The 17,105-nt window shown below is 43.8% G+C and overlaps 1 protein-coding gene across 5 annotated transcripts in view; it reads right to left on the bottom strand.

Annotated features, from left to right (window-relative positions):
• Positions 1-17,105, bottom strand: part of Ascc1 (activating signal cointegrator 1 complex subunit 1) — an 87,993-nt gene that overhangs the window by 70,547 nt on the left and 341 nt on the right. The window contains exons 1-6 of one of the 5 annotated variants that reach the window (XM_057751805.1): positions 17,011-17,075; positions 15,369-15,510; positions 13,145-13,244; positions 11,880-11,903; positions 9,815-9,912; positions 8,156-8,334 (exon numbers count right to left, since the gene is read on the bottom strand). In XM_057751805.1, coding sequence (XP_057607788.1) covers positions 8,156-8,334; positions 9,815-9,912; positions 11,880-11,903; positions 13,145-13,244; positions 15,369-15,477 — 510 coding nt within the window. In that variant the 5' untranslated portion in view covers positions 15,478-15,510; positions 17,011-17,075. Of the gene's footprint in view, positions 1-8,155; positions 8,335-9,814; positions 9,913-11,879; positions 11,904-13,144; positions 13,245-15,368; positions 15,511-16,830; positions 16,957-17,010; positions 17,076-17,105 lie in introns of those variants that run through there. The other 4 variants (XM_057751803.1, XM_057751802.1, XM_057751807.1 and 1 more) reach the window with 4 other exon arrangements.

The following is a 17,105-nucleotide window of genomic DNA, read 5'->3' as shown; positions in this document are numbered from 1 at the left end:
AAAGGTTTTGTCAGGCATGGTGGTACCTGCCTGTGAGCCCCGCATGGTGGCACCTGTCTGTGAGCCCCGCATGGTGGAACCTGCCTGTGAGCCCTGCATGGTGGAACCTAACTGTGACCGGGCATGGTGGTACAGATGGTACACGCCTGTGAGCCCGTCATGGTGGTACAGGTGGTACACGCCTGTGAGCCCAGCACTTGAGAAACAAAGGCAGAACAATCAAAGCCCAACCTCAGTTACATGTTGAACTCAAGGTCAGGCCTAAGCTAAATGAGATCCTGTCTTAGAAAACTAGAAATACATTTTTTTAAAGAGCTTAAAAAGCTGGGCATGGAAGCACATGCTTTTGACTTTTGAATCCCAGTACTTAGAGGTAGATCTCTGTGAGTTCGAGGTCAGTCTGGTCTATATGAGTTGCAGAACAACCAGGGTTAGATAGAAAAACTCTGTCTCAAGTGCGGGGGGAGAACTTAGAAAAAAACATTTATACTATCAAAACTGCCTTCACCTAATCTGTTCTGTTTTCCAGAGAGCGTCTCATGTTTTCCAGGCTGGACCATAGTCACTGTGCACCTGCGAATGACCTGGGCCCTTACATCCTAATGCCAGGATTACAGGATTACAGGTATACACCACTGTATCCTGTTGATATAGTATCAGGCGCTGACCCCAAGGCTTCCAGCACGCTAGGCAAGCACAATATCATCTGAGCAACATCCCCCACACCATCTGATCTTAACTCTAAATGACACAACTTTAACCTAGCCAACAGGAACTGTGGAAGGGCAGCTAACACTCATTAAACATTTACCATGGACCAGGCACCATGCTGCACTTTCACTCACTCCACTCTTCCCACAGTGCTCCCAACCAGGCCGCTAGACACGTTCATTTGCTCACGTGTAAGCAAGGACTCCAGGATCAGAGCAGCCCGCCTCTCTGAAACTATGGACACTAACCACAGTTGCATATTATGTCCCCCTCCCTTTTTTTTGTTTTGTTTTGTTTTGCTTTGTTTTTCGAGACAAGATTCTCTGTGTAACAGTCCTGGCTGGCTTGGAGCTCGATTTGCAGACCAGGTTGGCCTCAAACTCACTAAGCCCCATCTCCCTCCGTCTTCCAAGTGCTGGGATCAAAGGTGTGTGTCACTACCGCCAGGCAGGCCCATATGTTTTTATTACTCTCTTCATTACACAATTAAGAAAACATAGCATGGACATCCATATAAAAAAGGAGCAGCCTGGAGAGGTAGCTCAGTGGTTAAGAGACTGCTGATCTTGCAGAGCAGCCAGGTTTGGTTACAGAACCCACATGATGACTAACAACTGTCCTCAACTCCAGTTCTAGGGAATGCCCTCTTCTAACCTCTACAGGCACTTCAGGAACATGGCACACAGACCCACACATAAAATAAATATAAGTAAATCTTTAAAAAAAATAACTTGCCTTCATTTAGTGGGTGGGGGTAGGCAATAAAATGAAAATCGGGGCCTTGCACATACAAGGCAAACCCTTAGTACCTCACTTAGTCACAGCTACAGCCCAGCTTCACACCTTATACAAAAATTAATTGAACTAAATAGCTAAAAATAAAAAAGCAAACAAATAAAACCATACAAAATCTAAAAAAAAGACACAAGTAGTTTCACATTTTACAGCTATGTGAAAAGTCGTTAGCTGTGATATCAGAAGATCTACAATACAAAAAAAATTATAAACTGGACCATCAAAATATATTTATTCAATAAAAAAAATTGATAATAGAATAAAAAGACAAACTCCATACTGGGAGAAAACATTTGCAAATCATACATTCTTTTTTTTTTTTTTTTTTTTGGTTTTTCGAGACAGGGTTTCTCTGTGGTTTTGGAGCCTGTCCTGGAACTAGCTCTTGTAGACCAGGCTGGTCTTGAACTCACAGAGATCCACCTGCCTCTGCCTCCCAAGTGCTGGGATTAAAGGCATGCGCCACCACCGCCCGGCTCAAATCATACATTCTTAAAAGGACTAGCATCCAGGATGAAAAAGAAGCAAGTGTGTGTATGTGTGTTTACACAACAGTTTAAAAAAAAGATAATTTTCTTTTTCTTTTTTTGAGACACAGTCTCACTACAAAGCCCTAGATAAGCCGGGCGGTGGTGGCGCACGCCTTTAATCCCAGCACTTGGGAGGCAGAGGCAGGTGGATCTCTGTGAGTTCAAGACCAGCCTGGTCTACAGAGCTAGTTCCAGGACAGGCTCCAAAACTACAGAGAAACCCTGTCTCGAAAAACCAAAAAAAAAAAAAAAAAAAAAAAAAAAAAAAAAAAAAAAAAAAAAAAAAAAAAAGCCCTAGATAGCCTGCAACTTGCTATTAGACCAGGCTGCCCTCGAACCCAGAGATGCACCACCAGTCTCTGCCTTCTGAATGTTGAGATTAATGGTGCATGTCACTACACCCAGCAACAATCCAGTTTTAAAGACTTCTAAAAATCTCTTATTTTATTTTATGCGTATCTGGGTGTAGAAGTTAGCTTGATTTGGAAAATATCATCTGGGTATGTATATTATGTATATGTGCAGGGCAAGTATACAGGTGCCCTGAGAGGTCAGAACAGGTGTCAGATCCCCTGGCACTGCAGTTACAGATGATTGTGAGCCACCATGTGAATGTGGGGACCTGAATCCAGGTTCTCTGTAAGAGCTCCAAGTGCTTTTATTAACTTCTGAGCCATCTTTCTAGTCCTGAAAACAACCAGTTTTAAAATGGGCAAAAACATGAAAAGGTAACTCACCAAAGAAAATATAACAATGAACGAAAACACAAAGCTGAGTATAATTAAATGTCGTTGAGTCATTAGAGAAATGGAAATTAAAACTATATTGAAATGCTACCCCGTAACTATTAAAATGGCTAAAAGATAGTGAAAAGAGGGCTGGGAATATAGCTCAGCGGAAGAGTGCTTACATAAGACCCCATGTTTCCCAGCACCACAAAACAAGAGAACAGCGGCAACACAAATGCTGACACAGACACAGAACAACTAGAATCACCATATGTGGCATGTGGAGATGCAAACTGGCACAGGCACCCTAAGAACTGCTTAGCACTCTCCTAATTAAAAAAAATTATTAGGAGAGGGGGAAGAAGTGTGTGTGTGGGGGGGGGGGGGGTAAGGGGTATGTGTGAGTGTGTGCAGTGTGTGAGTATGTGTGTCTGGTGAGGGGTGTGTAAGTGTGTGCAGTGTGTAAGTGTGTGTGTCTGGTGAGAGGTGCGTAAGAGTGTGTGAGTGTGTGTGTCTGGTAAGGAGTGTATAAGTGTGTGCAGTATGGGTCTGGTGAGGGGTGTGTGTGCACATTGTGTGGGTATGTGTGGGTCTGGTGAGGGATGTATGAGTGTGTGCAGTGTGTGTGTCTGGTGAGGTATGTGTGTGTGCAGTGTGGGTCTGATGAGGGGTGTATAATTGTGTGCAGTGTGTGGGTCTGGTGAGGTGTGTGAGTGTATGCAGTATGTGGGTCTGGTGAGGGGTATGTGAGTATGTCTGGTGAGGGGTGTGTGTGCACAGTGTGTGGGTGTGTGTGGGTGTGTGTCTGGTGAGGGGTGTGTGAGTGTGTATGTGACTATGAGTAGGTGGGGCATGTGTGCAAGCCACAGCACTTCACGCGGGGGTGAAAAGACAATTCTGTGAACGCAGTTTGCTCCTCCCAGTTCACATGGGCTCCAGAAACCAAACTGAGGTTGTCGGCATGCACAGCAAACACTTTACCGGCTGAGCCATCTCACCAGTCCTGGTAACATTTTGGTTTTTTTTTGTTTTCGTTTTGGTTTTGGTTTTTCTAGACAGGATTTCTCTGTAGCTTTGGAGCCTGTCCTGGAACTAGCTCTTGTAGACCAGGATGGCCTCAAACACACAGAGATCCACCTGCCTCTGCCTCCTGAGTGCTGGGATTAAAGCAGGCACCACCACCGCCCAGCCCTGGTAACATTTTTATAAAGTTAAACATATCACTACAACACATACTAGGAATCTCCCTCCTGGATATTTATTGTAAGAAAATGAAAACTTATATTTATATAAAAACCACTACAAAATTGTCCATAGCATTCCATTCATAATTGCCAGAAACTGGAAAAGTCCAAAGGACGTGCAGTAACAAACAGACAAGAAAACTGTAGCGCACCCATGAAGCAGAACCCAGCTCAGGAAAAATGAGAAGTGGACTACAAATATATACTACAGTGACATTTTACTATAAAGCACAAATAATCTGAAGATTGGAGCGCAAAGCCAACCACACTAGTCAGCAGTACAAGCCAGGCAGTGGTGGCCACACCTTTAATCCCAGCAGCCACACTAGCTAGCCATAGAGGCAGGGGGTGGGGGTGCACGCCTTCAATCCCAGCACTAGAGAGAAACATAAAGTGGGATGAGACAGGGACTCGACCTCTTTCATTCTGAAGATTTCATTGAGGTAAGAGCTCTCTAGTGGTTGACTGCTTTGCTTTTCTGATCTTTATATCAAACCCAAGTATCTGTCTCTGGGTTTTTATTACTCATGCTATAATATATAGCATGGGTGAAGCTCAAACATTACCCTAAGTGAAAGAGGCCTGTGCAAACAGCCTATCAGTGTGCGTCCATGAATATGACATGCCCAGTAAGACAGAAATGAACACCGCTAGGATGGGAAGGGCAGCTCTGAAAGGTCTGCCTGCAGTCATGAGCCTGCTCTAGATCTGAACAGTGATGACAGTCACAGGAACCTGCATGTTAGAGACCCGAGCTCCAAAATAAACAATTTAGGCTCCAAAGCTAATTTCACTGTAAGATAGTTCTGAGTATAACTATAATTTTTAATCCTTCCATCCTGACAAACTACGTAAAGAATATTTTAAACTTGGAACTTTTAAGTAGACCATCTATGTTAAAAAAAAAAAAATCTCTCAAGAACAAAAGAAAGAAAAAAAAAACTATGCTGGATGGTGGTGGCGCACACCTTTAATTCCAGCACTTGGAAGGCAGAGGCAAGCAGACCTCTATGAATTGGAGGCCAGCTTGGTCTACAAAGCAAGTTCCAGGATAGCCAGAGCTGTTACACAGAGAAACCCTGTCTTGAAAACTAAAACCAACCAAACAAAAATCTCTCAAGCTCAGAAAACAAAAAGAAGGAGAGGAAGACTCAAAGAGCTAAAGGTCCAGGGGCTGGAAAGATAGCTCAGCAAGTAAGAGCATTGGCTACGCTTGCAGAAGATTCAAGTTCAGTTCTAAGCACCCACATGGTGGCTAGCGATCTCCAATAACTCCAGTCCCTGGGGATCCATCCTCCTCCTCTGGCCTCCACAGGCACTGCACACACCTTTCCCCCGCCCTCTCCCCGACCAGCCTCTGGGAGATGTTTCAAAACACTTGGTTGAGAGAATTAATGCTATAGTGAGTGTTAGGCTGCACCATCTGGTGTATGGAACACATTCAGTATCTCTTTAAGCTTCTTTATAGCTGTGCTTATACCTTGCCCTGACAAGGCTATTTAAAACGTGACCTATATGCAGAACCTGCAAGTGCTTAAGAGACAAGCGACCTGAAAACACTACAACCTAACAAAACCCTTCCTGCACAGAATCCCACTCCATCACACGGCCTGGGTGTCCTCTGGAGCACACTCTATAATGAAGAGGCTGGAAGCGGAACTTCTGCCTCTTTTATCCTTCCCTATGACAAAAACAACACAGAAGAACATCTAGGATTGGCAAAAGCAGGGAAAACACCTAAAGAAAATTTTGCTTTCGAATACATAAATTTCTTGAAGATGATTTGGATAACTACATGAAAAGACTCAATTACACACACTCCTTTTCCACTTCTAAGAATTCAAGTAAGAAACAAATCAGACTACTCACATCAGCGTCATTACGATAATGAAAAACAGGAAAACAAAGACTGTGTTAGATGGAATACTAAGTAGCATTCAAAAAACTAAGTTATCTGAGCCAGGTATGATGTCACATCTTGTCCTCTCAACTGCACAATAGGCTGAAGCAGGAGACTGCGAGTTTCAGAACAGCCTGGCCTGGGCAAAGCCCCTATCATAGAAGAAAGGAAGGACGTGGGGGAAGACAGAGAAAACAGAAAAAATCATTTGAAATCTGTTATGTCACTTTAGCCTTGACTGTTGTAATTTCATATTTGATCTCCAAAGAACAGTTGAAAGTTTGAGGGCTTTGTCCAATGACAATATAGATAGACTGCTGTTCCAAATGAAGCAGAATATAAAATCACACATATGCCAATGTGGCTTGGTTTTTTATTTGTTTTTTTGGACAGGGTCTGGCTCTTTAGCTCAGCCAGCCTCAAACTCAAGCTCTGCCCACTCTCAGCCTCCTGAGTGCTAGGGAATCTGTAATTGCTTCATGACCTTTATTCCTTTTGTTTTCTAACTCTGCTTTTGCTTTTGTTTTTTAAAAAGGCTCACTATTGGGGGCTGGACAGATTGCTCAGCAGTTAAGAGCTTTGGCTGCTCTTCCAGAGGTCCTGGTTCAATTCCCAGCTGCAATATGGTGGCTCACAACCATCTATAATGAGAACTAGTGCCCTCTTCTGGCCTGCAGACAGAACACATAATAAGTAAATCTTTAAAAAAGAAAAAAAAAAAAAAAGGAGGAAGGAGGGGAGGCAGAGTGAGGCGGATCTCTGTGAGTTCGAGGCCAGCTGGTCTACAAGAGCTAGGTCCAGGACTGGATCCATAGCTACAGAGAAATTCTGTCTTGAAAAACCGAAAAGAAAAAAAAAAAAAGAGTAAGTGCTGTGGGAACTCCTGTGTTGTAATAATAAATGACTATTTATCCTAGACTGACCTTGAACTCTAGATTCTCCTGCCTCAGCCTGGAAAGCTCAGATTTCTGGCGTGCACTACCACGCCTGGCTAATGTTTATTAACCTAGTCTCAAGAATTTCAGTGTTACTGCTGGGTGGTGGTGGTGCATGCCTTTAATCCCAGCACTCGGGAGTCAGGGGCAGGTAGATCTCTGAGGCTGGCATGGTCTACAAGAGCTAGTTCCAGGAGAGGCTCCAAAGCTATAGAGAAACCCTGTCTCAAAAAAACCAAAAGAAAAAAAAAAAAAAGCCACACACACACAAAAAAAAATTCACTGTTATATAACCATTATGGAGGCAGATTTATTTTCCTTTTTTATATGTATAAGTGTGTGGGTACTGCATGTATACCTGGTGCCTACAGAGGTCAGAAGAGGACATTACATCCCCTGGAACTGGAGTTATAGGCAGTTCTGAACCCCCAGGTGGATGCCGGGAACTAACCCAGGTCTTCTGGAAAAGCAGTAAGTACTCTTCACCTTTGAGCCATCTCTCCAGCCCTACAATTCTATACACCAATTTGTCTTTACCACACAAATGCCTGGAGGCAGAAGATCAGCAGATAGTGGTACTTCCTTCATCCTGCCACCCAAAAGGCTCAGTGGTATGGAACACTGTACACACAGGAAGAGCCTTCTCTGCAGGCATGATGGTACACATCTGCAATTCTAGCACTTGAGAAGTGCTGGCAGGAAGAATCAGAGTTCAAAGTCATCCTCAGCTGCATAGCAATCCAGTCCCAGAAGATCCCATGTCCTTTTCTGGCCTCCTCAGACACCAAGCAACACATGGCACACAGACTACATGCAGGCAAAACTCGTATATACACAAAATAACTGGAAATTAAAAAGACTAGAGGACTGGGGAGATGGCTCAGTAGGTAAAGTGCTTACTGCACAAGCAAGAGGATCCAGTTTCAGATTCCCAGCACCCACATAAAAGCCAGGTGCTGTGACAGCTATCTGTATCTTCAGTATGGGGGGTTGGGTGCAGCGACAGAAGGATCCCAGGGGCTAGCTGACCAGCCAGCACTGCCAAATGGCAAGCTGTAGGTTCAATAACAGACCATGTCTCAAAATAGGAGGTGGAGAACAAGAGAGAGGGAAGACATTTACCTCCACATGGGCGGGTAGACCACACACACGCATGCACACACACATACATAAATAAATAGACAGATAGACAAACAGAGAGAGAAAGATAAATCTTTAGAGCAATGCTCCACATCTTAATCAAAACCTATCCTGTTTGAATTATGAACCATTTCGTGCTGTTTAAGAAAATTTGATTTTGTTTTCTACTTACCATGGAGCACTTCTCCAGCACTTCCTCCTGGAACTTCAGAAATCTTTCCTGCACTTCAGCTTCATTGAGGAAGAAGGACAGGAAGTGAGTGAAGGGCTGCTTCCTTCTAAACGTGTCCAGAAGAACGTCAATCCGAGTTCGGGCTGAAATCACGCCATTTCGATGCTGACCAGTAATCACTGCAAGCAAAGGAAAGAAAACATTAAGAGGCTCAAGAACCCACAAGTGCTTGACAGGCAGACGCCATCTGATAGTATCATCTCTAGGGATCACCAAGGCGAAGAAAACTGCTAGTGAATTCGATGTCAACAGAATAAATCTGAAAATAAAGTACCTGGGGGTGGGAAGGTGGGAAGGTCAGAAAAGGGCTTAGAGCACAAACACTAAGACCTGAGTTTAGCTCCCAGGTGTGGAGAGCACATCTGTAACTCCAGTGTTTAGGGGTTGGAAACAGACAGACCCTGGGGCTCGTTGGCCAGGGTTTAGCCAAATCAGCAAGTTCCAGGATCAGTGAGAGACCCTATCTCTAAAATAAACACACAGATAAATAATTAAGATGGAAATCAATTGAAGAAGAGAGACACTTAATAACAACCTCTGGTTTCCACATGCAGAGATGCATGCATACCTAAAGGAACGTGTGAACAACACGCACACACATGAACAAGCTCACCCTGCCCCCTCTCCCTTGCTCAAGTATCTGAGCCAGGAGTGCAACCCAAGCATTTGGGAGATAGTGACAGAAGGACCAGGAGTTCAAGGCCAGCCTCACCTACGTAATGAATTTAAGGCCAGTCTGGGTACCCTGACTAAAAAGAGAGGGGGGCCGGGCGGTGGTGGCGCACGCCTTTAATCCCAGCACTTGGGAGGCAGAGGCAGGAGGATCTCTGTGAGTTCGAGACCAGCCTGGTCTACAAGAGCTAGTTCCAGCCGGGCGGTGGTGGCGCACGCCTTTAATCCCAGCACTTGGGAGGCAGAGGCAGGTGGATCTCTGTGAGTTCGAGACCAGCCTGGTCTACAGAGCTAGTTCCAGGACAGGCTCCAAAACCACAGAGAAACCCTGTCTCGAAAAACCAAAAAAAAAAAAAAAGAGCTAGTTCCAGGACAGGCTCCAAAACCACAGAGAAACCTTGTCTCGAAAAACCAAAAAAAGAAAAAAAAAAAAAAAGATAAAAAGAGAGGGGGTTGGGGAGTGATCAGTGAGATGGTTCAATGGATAAAGGCACTTACTGTTGTCAAGCCTGACAACCTAAGTTCAATCCCCAGAACCCACCTACTGGAAGGAGAGAACCAACTCCTGTAGATTGTCCTCTGACCTCCATACATGTGTCATGGCACTATGTACCCACACACTAAATAAATATAATTTAAAAAATGTGAAGGCTGGGTGTGTTTCTGCACATCTGTAAAAAATAAATAAATAAAAAGAACTAAGCGTGCCATGTGGTGGAAGTGCATGCCTTTAATCCCAGCACTCATGAGGCAGAGACAGGCAGATCTTTGCGAGTTTGAGACCAGCCTGATCTACAGAGTGAGCTCCAGGACAGGCTCCAAAGCTATATAGAGACCCTGTCTCAAAAAAGCAAAAACAAAACAAAAAACAAACAAGCAAACAAAAAAACAAACTAAGTGCAAACATAAATGATGTCTAAGTCTCACCAATTTCTCCTTCTTGTCCGGGTTTAGGAATGTTAATAGATGTTTTCGTCTCCATTTCTATTTTCTTCTTGGTATCCCCTCTCTTTCCAACTATGTGCCTATAATATGAAAAAAAAAATACATGTTTAAGTTGCATACAGCCAGAGACACTCCCTAAGAGAAAGACACTTTAATAAAAGTGCAGTATTAGTAGAGAAAAGTGTAAGTCACCAGGCTTCACAGAGCAAGCTCTCTTCACTCACAGGCAAAGGGGATCACTGACTCAGTGTGTAAACAGAAGACCCACGGCAGCAGGCAGGCAGGGCACTGTCTGACAGCAGTGGCTAAGAGCTCACAACTTGTCTACAAATACAAGGCAGAGTATAAGTGAGACTGGGCCTGATGTGGATTTTGAAATCCCAAAGCCTACACCCAGTGACACACCTCCTCAACAAGAGCACACCTCCTAATCCTTCCTAAACAGTCCGCTGACTGAGAGCCAGACATTCAAATACAGGAGTCTATGGGGACTATTCTCATTCAAAACACCACAAAGGGTAAAGGGCTTGGAAAAGAGATCAGGAATACCATTCAGATAGTCTGTAGAACACAGAAGAGCCATGCTTGGTGAGATCTGCAATCAGCATTCAGGAGGCTGAGGAAGGAAGATCACTAGTTCCAGACTAGCTTGCGATACACAAACACACACACACACACACACACACACTCACGGGGGGGGGGGGTGGAGATAGGAAGAAAAGAAGAAAAACAAGAAGTAAACATGCAACCCTAAATTAAGCACAGCACACACATTGTTTAAGAGATTTCACCACAAATACATATTATAATATTATATTATCACTATACATATTATACAATGTATGTGTTTGTGAATGGCCAGGTTCTGAGATACTGACAATCTGATGACTCACAGCAACCAGAGTAGAGACAACTTTCAACACTCCCCTGCAAATGAGACTAACTCATCACAGCCCTACCATTCCCTCCCAGCTTCAGCCATCTACTACCAACTAATCTCCCAGCAGGTATGTGGTGCACACCTGTAATCTCAGCAGTTGGGAAACTGAAGCAGGCAGACTGCAAGTTTCAGGTCAGGGGAAGAAGAAAGGAAAGAAAGAAAAGGGTAGGGGTTCAGGGGGAGAGTTCTCAGCCAATGGTATCTACTAATTAGGACCAACATCTAATCTAGTACCCATATGTTAATCAGGAACACAAGAACTTAGGAGTCTACAGAATTCAAAAGTCCATCATCAGAATTAGACATTAAGGAATTTTTACATACATCAGCAGTAGACCTATGTACACTAACACGCTACACTCATTTTGTTTTTCAGGAAGCTAAGTCATGTCATTCTGAAATCATATCTCCTAGGAGAAAATGTCATCAGAGCCTAGGAACAGAGTAAGTAAGCTGTCAGGGTTAGCTTTGGCTTCCCATTGGCTACATTCAGAGAATTTTATCCACAGTAAGTATTTCAGAATGTTCTCAAGGATGAAACTATTAGCCTTCAAACGCACTTGAGTTCATATTTGTAGCTCTCCTCCCTGAGTGGACCTAACTCATCCAGTATAACAAAAAACCAGCAAGGACTCATGGGCTTTTTAGACCACTTGATCTTCTGAGGCAGTGAGCTTCTGACAACATTCTATTAGTGGTTAATGTGGGGGAGACCATGAGAGGGCATGCACACAAGCACATGCGGAAGTCACCGCAGAGTTCATAAGCAATTCACAACAGTGATCCTCGAAAAAGCACGCCAGTCTTGGCAGGCACTGGAGATTAATGGAACAGACAAATCCCTGCCTTCTAGAAGCGTACCATACAAACACAGACTATGATAAACACCACAAACCACACACAGAGGCATTATAAAAACACACAGTAGGATAATCAGTGATTGGCAGGGATGGCTGGGATCAAAGCAAGCTTCTCTAGGAAGGAGAATATAACCAGGTAAGAAAGAGAAAAGACAGAGGCAAAAGGCATAGCACACACATGAACTCAAAGGATGAAGAAAACCACAGCACATATGAGAAACTAAAAATACCAGGTGGGTGTTCTAACCTTAAGAACAAGGCAGAGAAAGACCTAAAGCAAAAGGAAAAGAAAACAAAATGCAGAATCAGCTTAGGCATATTCATGACTTTGGCCACTGCTTTAATGAACCAGAATTCCATCTGACAGTTTTTTAAATGTATTATTAGTGTGTCATGTGTATACATAATCACATATGTGGGGACACCCACCACAGCACATTGTATGGAGATCAGAGAACTTTGTGAGGCTGGTTACCACCTTCCATCTCCACAAAGGTTCCAGGGATGAAACTCAGGTTGCCAGGCTTGCATGGTGAGTGCCCTTACCTGCTGAGCCATCTCACAAGCCCCCACAGGTGGATTTTAAGCAGAAGTGGTAAAATAATCAGATTTTCCTTTTAAAAAGATCATTCCAAGCCAGGTGAGGTGATGGACATCTGTCATCTCAGTAAATGAAAGGTTGAGGCAGGAGTTCCATGACAGCCTTAACAATAAAGCAAGACCATGTCTCACAAAAGAAAAAAAGGGAGGTGGGGAGCTGGAGAAATAGCTCAGTGGTTAAAAGCACTGACTGCTCTTCCAGAGGACTTGGCTTAGAATTTCTAGCCCTCACAAGGAGGCTAAGAACTCCAGTTCCAGGGAATACAGTGACCTCTTGTGGCCTCCACAGGCACTGCATACACATGGTGAACAGACATACATGCAGGCAAGACAACAACTCACATAAAAACAAATCTCAAAAACATGGTTTTAAATCATTCCACTTTCAATGTGAAGGACTACGCAGAGAGCTGGAGTGTGGAGAGACTGTTGCAGTTATTTTAAGAATTCCACAGGAGCCCTTGCAGCTCTTGCAGAGGACCCAGGTTCAGTTCCGAGAATCCACACCATGTGGCTCACAACCACCTATTAACTCCAGTTCCAGAGGATTGAACAAATTCCTTTATGCTCCTTGGGCACCAGGCACATAGGCAATGTGCATACATACATGTAAACATTCACACAGACATATTAGATAAATATTTCTTTTAAAAAAAGAAATCCATAGGAAAAAAGAGGTAGTCGTGAAGATAAACGGACATTTAAAAGGGAAAGTCAACAGGATGTGGCAATAAACAGAGAATGATTAGATTAATCTGTAATCAGTCCTCTGACATTTCAGGACTCAAAATACTAAACTCTTTCATCATCAGGAATCAAGCAGCACAGTAAGTGTGAAAGACTCAAGAGCTGGCTTCCTGCTGGGTTCCCTGGAAGTACTGTCCCCTGAAGCTGATGGGGAAATTCACTCACTTGTAGAGCAGGCTAGGGGCACTGACAGTGGCCCGGAATCCTTGAGGGGTCTGCTCCACCTCATAGGCATCACAGGGCTCATCAGAATATTCCATGGAGTCTGCAAAGAAACCATAACATCTCTGAATGCTGCCGCTCAGTGGAAAGCAGCCTCTTCCCCTCTGCCAATCATTCTCGGGGTTTAAGATGACAAGAACAGGTATGAGGAGCAGCTTGACTACTGCTTTAGTGCCCCCTTGTCCGCTCATAGAAGAAATAAAAATAAAAAGAACATGGCGGCTATCGTAAATCCTTCATCTCAGAACCTTGGGAAGGCACTACATACATATCAATATTTAGCTGTTTCCTCTTAGAGAGTCAAGATGCCGACTGGGCAGTGGTGGTGCACTCCTTTAATCCCAACACTCGGGAGGCAGAGGCGGGCAGATCTCTGTGAGTTCGAGGCCAGCCTGGTCTACAAGAGCTAGTTCCAGGACAGGCTCCAAAGCTACAGAGAAACCCGGTCTTGAAAAACCAAAAAAAAAAAAGAGTCAAGATGCCTAAACAACATGTTTTACTATTATTCTATTCAGATGAAGTTCACATAATATAAACTTAGCCTTTTAAAATCTAATACTTTTTAGTATTAGAGCACAGAATTACTTTAATGAATTTTTTTTTTTTTTTTTTTTTTTTTTTGGTTTTTCAAGACAGGGTTTCTCTGTAACTTTGGAGCCTGTCCTGGAACTCCCTTTGTAGACCCGGCTGGCCTCGAACTCACAGAGATCCGCCTGCCTCTGCCTCCCAAGTGCTGGGATTAAAGGCGTGCACCACCACCGCCCAGCTGAATTACTTTAATGAATTATTAATAAATAAGGATGATACTAAGAGAATTTATTCCTTAAAACCTTAACATAGAGAAAAGAGACGCCAGGCCTTATGACTGAAGGAGTTCCAGGCTGAGGCTGGGAGGCTGAGGCAGGAAGAGTATCAGCCTGAGTTATATAGTAAGGATAGTGAGAGAGACACACACAAAGAGTAATGAAAAAGAGGAGCCCAAGGCTCAAGGCTGACAACACACCGTAGAAAGATCACAGGGAAAGTGACTCCCAAAGTTAAGGTACGGTAGAAACCCTTAGGAACCAAAGAGGGGCAATTGCAAAGAACTGAAAGGCCCTGCTCTAAACCTAACTACATGGTTATTACCCTGAAGATACTTACAGCCCACCTCAACTATTTATTTCTACTTACAAGGTTACCATATGTAAAATAAAGTTGGTTGGGTCTCTGGGGCTGTCAATGCATGACTACCAGGAAGAAAGAAAATAACAACAGTTAACATTATCTGACTCTGAACGAAAGCCTGCACACGTTTATTTCAGTTGCTTACATTCTTAGCCAGGCATGGTGGTGCACGCCTTTAATCCCAGCACTCAGGAGGCAGAGGCAGGTGGATCTCTATTAGTTCAATGCCAGCCTGTTCTACAGTGATTCCATGACAGCCAGAGCTACAGGATAAAGAGACTCTGTCTCAAAAAAAAAAAAAAAAAAAAAAAGCAAAACAAAACAAAAAATGATGGGCCATGGTAGTACACACCTTTAATCTCAGCACTCAGGAGGCAGAGGCAGGTGGAGCTCTGAGTTTACAGAGTTCCAGGACAGCCAGAGACACACAGAGAAACCCTGTCTCAAAAATAATTCATTCATTTAGTCATTCATTCGGTCATTCATTTATTCATTCACTCATTCATATTCTTTTACAATTTCACAGGCAAAGAGATTTAATTTTGACCCAGAATATTAAAAGTTAGTAGTAATAACTAACTTCAATTTCTTCATACAGGGGCTCTGCAGCTAGGAGCCCTTAATGCTCTTGCAAATGACCTGAGTTCAGTTCCCAGCACCCCACACTGGGCAGCTCACAACCACCTGTAACTCCAGCTCCAGGAGATCCAGCACCCTCTTCAGGCTTCTTTGGGCACCCATGATCATATCTACATAAGTGCACGCATGTACACGTGCACACACACACACACCCCTCTAAAAATAATAATGAGTAAAATTACTCCTCATGGCATTTAAGCCTCTGTACAAGATGAAATATGTCTTGACTTATGAAATCCAACCAAGAATGGCTCATTCGAGAGCAGCTTTGTCAGGATCACTGAACAGCAAGAAACAAAGAACTGCCCCTACAGTACAAGAACATTTACTTCTCATCTGACCTAAGAGCAACTAGGGTTACCTTGATAGAAACCCTCATCTTCTTCATGGTGATAGTTCTTCTCCTGGATGGGATTCTTCCTGTAATTCCGACCATCGAGTGTTATAATCTGTGGGCGGAGAACATCCATGACACTTTCTCCAAATGATGTTCTAATAAAGTCCTAAAAAAGACAAACCATCTTTTTACCTTTTATTTTAATTAGAAATAAAAACTTATGTGGGAAAGATGACTGAACAGGTAATGGCACTTGCTCCCAAGGCTGATGATCCACATGGCAGAAGAAGAAAACCTGACTCCTTCAGGCTGTCCTCTGAACATGCAGCCAGGAAGCACAGGCACAGACAAAATAAATAAATGGAATAAAATAATTAAGCCGGGCGGTGGTGGCGCACGCCTTTAATCCCAATACTCAGGAGGCAGAGACGGGGATCTCTGTGAGTTCAAGGGCAGCCTGGTTAACAAGACCTAGTTCCAGAACAGGCTCCAAAGCTACACAGACAAACCCTGTCTCAAAAAACAAACAAAAAACATTAAATTTAAAGCCTTCATTATATGGACCATTATGTATGCCTGAATGGACATAACTGGGCAGTAATTCATAGCACATCCTATGAAGAATATTGTTGCTTTTCATTGGCCTGCCGCTGCATGTAAACTCTTATAAGGCAAGGACTGCATTTCCTATCATTTATTACATCCCCGACTCACTCTAGACAGTGATTTGTAATCAGCCCTCCAATAGGAGGCATTAGTAGTATACAACCTACCAGTGACTTTGAGAAAACACAGGTATCTGATTACTTTAACCTAAAGGTGAGTGCAGTCTTGACATTTACCTAACCATAGGCAAAGTGCTTTGTTCTTCCTATCCAACATAGTAACAAAATGAGGAGCCATTCAAACAATATCCACGGAAGAGTGCTTAAGTATGTTTAAAGGCGCTAGAAATGCACACCTAACATTCAGATCTAATTTCCCTATCAAAGTACAACTAAAATATGATTTAACACAGTCTCAGACCAACACATCAGTGAGAAGGAAGTTTCTGGAGGTCGCTGCCCTACCAAGTGCTGCATCACTTCCTGAGAAAAGCGAAACGCCTAGTCACCACTTGAATCAATAGTTGGGAAATAAAGGCCCCTTATGAACTAGCGGTGGTTAAGTCCAACCCATGTTCCCATCACAGATGGCTGGGTCTTCAAGCCCATGTACTTAAAAGTGCCAAAGAAAACATTGCAAGCCCAACCCTCTGCCAAGTCGCTAATCGGGAGCCGCCAGCACAGAACCAAGGCGAGAGGTTGTGCTTTTGAGAACACAGAACGTCAACGTTCACGAGAGGATGCAATTATCAACAGCCTCGACATGACACCCTGGTGGGCTATCCCTTTAGCCTTCCCTCCCCACCTCGGAACAAAAGTAGCCTTTAGACAGGAAAGTTGGGGCCCTGAGAGCGAGGTGGCTGTGGTACACACTCATCTACCTTTCCTGCGCAGCTCCGGGCAGAGAGACTGCGCACAAGGATGGAAACCGACTAGCCAGCCCTATGTCACGGAGACTGGGAGAGGGAGAGGCATATGTGTCTTCGTGTAACTATCATGGGAGAAGTGGAAGTCCTAAACTATAAGAGAAAACAAAGAACCCCTACGCCAGAGGCAGGTACCAAAAAACACCGCAGCAGCAAGATAACCAGAACCCCCGGGAACGTGACGCAGTGCGAGTGACCCGGAAGTGTTCCCCGAAAGCTCGCTCTCAGCT

Source organism: Chionomys nivalis, chromosome 19 (assembly GCF_950005125.1).
Source record: "Chionomys nivalis chromosome 19, mChiNiv1.1, whole genome shotgun sequence".
Lineage (NCBI taxonomy): Eukaryota > Metazoa > Chordata > Mammalia > Rodentia > Cricetidae > Chionomys > Chionomys nivalis.
This window is presented reverse-complemented; position numbering and strand designations above follow the sequence as displayed.